This window comes from Falco rusticolus, chromosome 1 (genome assembly GCF_015220075.1).
Source record: "Falco rusticolus isolate bFalRus1 chromosome 1, bFalRus1.pri, whole genome shotgun sequence".
Taxonomy (NCBI): domain Eukaryota; kingdom Metazoa; phylum Chordata; class Aves; order Falconiformes; family Falconidae; genus Falco; species Falco rusticolus.
In genome coordinates, this window is record NC_051187.1 from 77,342,507 (window position 1) to 77,348,506 (window position 6,000).

General features: G+C 47.4%; 1 protein-coding gene across 8 annotated transcripts in view; it reads right to left on the minus strand.

The window, feature by feature from the left end:
* The window catches only part of ABLIM2 (actin binding LIM protein family member 2), a 143,613-nt gene extending 138,362 nt beyond the window's left edge, over positions 1–5,251 (minus strand). For 3 of the 8 annotated variants that reach the window (XM_037385557.1, XM_037385549.1, XM_037385533.1), the window contains exon 1: positions 5,122–5,251. In XM_037385557.1, coding sequence (XP_037241454.1) covers positions 5,122–5,137 — 16 coding nt within the window. In that variant the 5' untranslated portion in view covers positions 5,138–5,251. The remainder of the gene's footprint in view (positions 1–5,121) is intronic. The other 5 variants (XM_037385539.1, XM_037385509.1, XM_037385515.1 and 2 more) reach the window with 2 other exon arrangements.
* Between the last annotated feature and the right edge of the window lie 749 nt (positions 5,252–6,000).

Sequence of the window (6,000 nt, forward strand, 5' to 3'; positions counted from 1 at the left end):
GAAGTATCAGAGTACATCATGCTAGGAATAAAATGATAGAAAAGGTACTTGAAAGCTTCCCAAGAACTGAATGCTTTATTTGTGAGCAGCTACTACTACACAGTAACAACAGAGATACCACACTTGTTCCACAGATCCATCATAAGGAGCAACTGCAGTCTGTTACTGTTTCACAATAACAATGCTACTTAAATCTAAAAATAACAGTTTCTAAATAGCAAAAAAAAAAAAAAGTTTTTATTTTTTAAAAAAGCTGTAATACAAGAACAGCAACATTTTTAAAATATCACTAGTGATCTCCTACAATTCAGGAATGTTTATTTTTCATGGCCAACTGCATTTAAACTTTGTTTTCCTTTGACTACAGATCAAGCAACTTGTCCAATAGGATCAGCAGTATCTCCAAAATAGAGTTATTGATCAATCTGACTAATGGCAGTGGAAGAATTATTTGTTTTTACAAAGCAGCTCCTAAAGCAGACAGAAATACTCACTGAATGGAGTTTATATTCCTCTCACATTCCTTTTCTGAAATGGAAAAATAGATAAACATGCTTATTGCAAAACAATATTCCATCTAGATTTCAGAGCACGAACATCAACTAATAAGCTGTTGAAAAAAACATTCCAACATTTCAGATGATAGCAGCTAAGGACCCTGACACACTGCTAATGGATCCTGACACAGGGAATAATCTAAATTCAGAAATATTTGCCTTAAGGTTATGTTTAAGGATGCAAACAGCGAGCCAGCAAAACGTCCAATAATCTCAAAGGCTGATCTGCTGCCCAGCATCTGACGCTGGGCTTGTGCAGAGGCACAGCTCTGCTGGCTGTGCCCCCTCTCATCCTGGCACTTCCAGAGCTCTGCTTCCAAAAGCCCCAGGCAGCACAGCCCATTTCCACACAAATATGTTTAATTCATTACTATGAGTGCTGGATGCTTGGTTTGAGAACCCACAGTCCAAAGGTGAGCTAATGGCACCAGCAATCCCCTAGCACGATGGGAAAATGCAGCAGTGAGCTTGAAGTAACAACAGTCCAGAGAGATGCGTTTCCATTGCTAAAAGGCTGAATTTGTGTAGAGGGGGAATGATTTGTCAAATGAAGCAAATCTAAAACCAGGGTTTCCTCACTTCTTGAAGCTGGCATGCCCACTGAGTAGAAGAAGGTAAGAGAGGGAAAAGGTGTCCTGAGTAGCCCTGCTTTGGTTAATTTTTAAATTTTCTTTACATTTATTAGCCCTATTGGGCATTAAGTACATAAGCCATTAAATATCTTGAGAAGGAAAACTGAAAGTATACTGACTTTAACATCATACTGAAATGGCAGTCAGATGTGTATAGATACTAGCCACGAAGGACACTCATTACTGTACAGATGCTGCACTGCAAACAGGCAAGTTGGCAAGAAATAGACCTCGCTCAGAAAAAGCAGAACTAGCTAGCTTTCTAGAGATCTGCAACAGTGCTGAGGCAGCACACGAAGGCCCATGGCAGCCCGGAGTTACCAGCTGATGTGCCATCACCTGCTAATCTCTTCTGACCTATTTCATCTTCTCATATCTGTGCTATATGTCCTTATAATCCAAGAGCATTATGCCATTTAACAGATGTCATCCGTTGAGCTAGAAATGCTTTTCTAAAGAGTAAACAAGAATCTTCAACCAAAAATCTTAAAGATACGGCCTTCTCCTTTTTACAGTCTAAGAAATTATATACAGTCTATGAAATTCAGCTTCACAGGAAGAAAATACCATCAGGAAATACATGTGATTGCTTATTTTTTCAGGGAAACATGGTTAAAATGGCAATGGAATTAAATAGTTCTACTTCTGTTTAATTACAAAACTTGGAGGACTGCATGTTATGATCTGCACACATTCATTAGCTGGAGAACTCCAAAGCAAATCAGCCTCTCGCTGCTCCTAGCTAGTAATTCAATGTGCTCTTCTACTAGTGCTCAAAATGAAGGGCTGAAAGTAAAACACTCTAACTAAAAAATATACTACAGTCTGAAACAGTTGTACTACTGTCTCCAGAGACAATTCTTACCAGCATATTTACACGTGAACTTTGAAAAGGAATTACGCATCTCCCAGGCAGAGCAGGACCCTGCATGACCAACCTGCATAACCTCTATTGTAACCAGAATCACTGTGTTCCTGCTCCATTTGGGCTGTGACACTCCATTAGCTGTTCTCTGATCCACGCAATCACATTTTCCCTCTAATATAATAGTTTAAAGACTAAATAGCTGTGTGAATTTGTGTCATGACATTTAATTTAATCTAATCTAATCTAATTCACCTAGTATGTAATTAGCTCTGCAATTCCTTCTTTTTTTTGTACTTAAACAATAAACACCATGTTACCCTATTCCTGGGAACTGACGGGAAACTCATTTTCTCAATCTCAAATTTTTAACCTACTCTGTCCTTCTTGCTATGATTTCAAGATGGAAAAGAACTGGACTGATAACCATACCATAAACTCTTAAAAGTACATTTAGAATCCTAACGTCACAGCCATGCCATATAAATCTCATAGGTATAAAAAGCAGTGAATGGGCTTGCTCTTGTAACTAAGTTTCAGCCATGATCAATAGTAAATATATAGAAGGTGGCTGAGGAAAATCACATGTGGAAAAATTTAATGACAACATACACAATAATGTATTTGAGCTGTGTTTTACTGTGTCCCACAATCATATGCTTTCTAGATTTAAAATTATAGCACAAGTCTGCAGAATGACGGTTCAAAGTACGGACTACCGAGCCACTTTAAGTTATATTAACTGCATCTATATACTACAAACTAAATCACGTTTACCAAATATAAGCATTTCTGTATCTAACACCAAATCTTATGATTAAAATGGCAAGGCAGCATCACACACTGAAACCCTCTTGATACAGGCAGCTAATGACGTGTTGCACTGGCACAAGAGGGGACCCAGACTGCGTGAAGGTTTCTGGACTAACAAGCACAGATCTGCAACAGTTTACTTCATCTCAAGAGTAACAGGAAGAGCGGGAACTTCTCCTCGATTACCAAACCGTGCAGCAGCAATTCCCTGAACCTTACGTGGGGCTGATTTTAATACCACGTTGCACCCTTGTTTCCTTTGCAGAACCAAAACCATTTTTCTGTTACAGTAAGCACCAAGCTCTGAATTACAGCCTTTCCGTAGTAATTTTAGTGGCAATCTTTTGGAAACAGTGATTTTAGTCAAATTGTGGCATTAAATTTGCTGTACAATACTTGCCCCATTGATGTTAATGGAAAATTGTCATTGATTTTTCAGAGATGTGGGCTCCTCACATTTAATTTACCACAAAAGTTGATTGTAGTTGTTTACATAGTCCACATAGACATGCAAAATCAAACATCAAAGCTAAACCAATACTGTTAAAAGTGCCAGTTGTTCGTTCAAATGAGAGCTAAGAACTCTCAGGGGGTTTTTTCCACTCTTTTTTTTTCCCCAGGATGTTATTTTTATCTTGGCACTGTTCATTTTTGCCATTTCATTTATACCATGTTTGGTGCAATTACTGAGATAGAATTGTGTCAAGTCTCCTCTGCGCTAGGCTGTTATCTATTAACTTTTCTACCGGGTTTATAACTTTACAATCTTTTTAATTGGTGTTTTAAATATTGTAGATACACAACTTTGGACTCTAATATTCCCTCTACCAGATTCAGTTCTACCACTACAGAATTTAAATGTTTCACAGTATTTCATATTCTTCAGTTTGAAATCACAGACAGGTAACCAAGGACAGGATACTGTGGTGGAGTTTAATCATCTCCAGTGCAGGTGTCACTACCTGTGTCAAGCACCTCAATTCCCTTTAAAGACAGGGAACAGACTCAGGATTTCTAGCACACGACTCAAGATTGCCCTGCAACATGCGCTCGCTGCTCTCACCTGCACCACAGCCACCCGCCTGGGCCAGGGCGCTTCCCCTGCGAGCACCGGCATGCCAGGAGGAGATGACCAGCACACGGGGAAATACCCACACCTTCAACAGACATGAGGAAATGCTAAAGGAGGATTTTAGTTCAAGCCTCCGGCAGGTGCCTTGACCCAAGGTCTCGCACTGTTCTAACGGGGAGCTGGTCTCCCTCTTTGTTTGCCCTCACTCGGCTCGCTGCAAGGATGGGATATGATTAAGCATGTTGACATACAGAGCCACCACGTAATTGTAGCTATTCCACGTCTCCCTGTTGTTGTGGCAGAGGGTATATTTAGCAGCTAGTTACCCTCAGAAATGAAATATACAATCAACTCCCGAAGCCTCCTCCTTTCCCCTGGGAGAAATGTACAAATTTACAAATGCCCAACCCTGTATTTGCCTTAAAGACTGTAATATGTTGCAATCGACTGCACCCTGAAGTAACCACCCCCCACTGCCACACAATGCAGATAAACGCCGAATCGCTGGAAAACACAATTCCAAGTCAGTTCTCCAAATCTGCACGTATGGCAGGATACACCGCTTCTGTATTGGCGTGGGCAACTGGATCCCTCCGGGTGGCAATGCCAGCCAGGGCTCCATGGAACCTCTGCGACTGCCACCCCCCTCTATCACCACGGTACCTCGGGAGAGGCAGAGCCTTTGGCCCGAACACCCCCCGGCAGGCCGGGCGCGGAGGGGTGCAACAGCCCGCCAGCCCCCTCACCCACATGCCAGCCGCGGGGCCTGGGCCAGGCGCCCCCCGAGCCGTGCGGCGGGTACCGGCGGCGGCGGGGGCAGCACGGGGGGGCGCCTCCCGCTGCAGGCGGCCCAGCCCGGCCCGCGGGGCTCCCCGCCGGGGCTGCGGGCGACGCCCGGGGCGGCACCGCCGGAGCCCCCGCGCAGGGTCCCGCCGCCCCGACCGCCGCAGCTCCGACCGACCGCGCCTGCGGCAGCTGCCCTCGACATACGCGCACATCCACATATGCATATTGTATAGGGTGGCTTGGGGTCTTTTTTTTCAGGTTAGCAATTTCCAGCCGGCTCCCCCTGCCCGCACCCCGGTAAGCAGCATCACGGCAACGTGACGGACCCCGGCAGGGAAGCAGCAACGTCCCCTGAACGGAATACCGGGGGGCTCGGCTGCCCCCGCGCCCGCGTACCTGTGCCGGTGCTCATGGCGCGCAGAAGGGGCCGCGCCCGCCGCCGCTCCCCGCCGCTCCCGCCGCCGCCGCCCGTCACCGCGCCCCCGCGGGCGGCACCATCCCCGCCCGCCGCCGCCGCGCAGCCCGCAGCGGGGCAGCCGCCGCCGCGCTCCGCCCCCGCCGGCAGGTGCCGCGCACCCACAGCCCCGGCGCGGCGCGGCGGGCACCTTGGGAAGTGTAGGCGGCTCCGCGCCCCGCGGACTACAACCCCCTCCGTGCCTTGCTGCGGCCGGGGGGAGGCTCCGGCCCCGCCGCTGCTGCGGGCAGAGCTGCTGCAGCCCCCCCGCCGCCCGCAGAAAGTTCCCCGCTGCCGCGGCGGGGGCCGCAGCCTGCGCTCACCGGCCCCGCCGGCTGTGCATCCAGCCCCCCCGTGCTCTGCGGGCGAGCTCTTCCTCCGCATTTTCCTGCCCGACTTGCGCTCGGTTTGTGCGATGCCCAAGCAAAGCACATTGGTGCACGGGTGCTTTCGCGTGTCCCCAAAACGCCCGGGAGTGTCGCTGAGGGTGTTCGCGCTGTCCTCGGGCTGCGCCGCGCAGGTGCTCGGCAGCGGGTCCGGCTGTTCGGGCGGGGCAGGTGCTGCTCTCTGGAGCAGGGGAGCTGTCACCCATCCTTCGTATTTGAAAGCAGAAGGCAATGGTTTATTCAAGGCAGCTTATTGTTTCAACATTCTGAAAAATCTACTAAAGTTCTGGAAGAAATAATGTTTTTTTTAAAAAAAAAAAACCAAAACAACACCAAAATATGTTTTAACAAACCCAGCAGGAGCCGGGCGTAGTTACGTAAGGGTGTTGCATTGCACAGCTCTGCTGGTGTTGACTTCAGGCGGGGTTCAGGGCA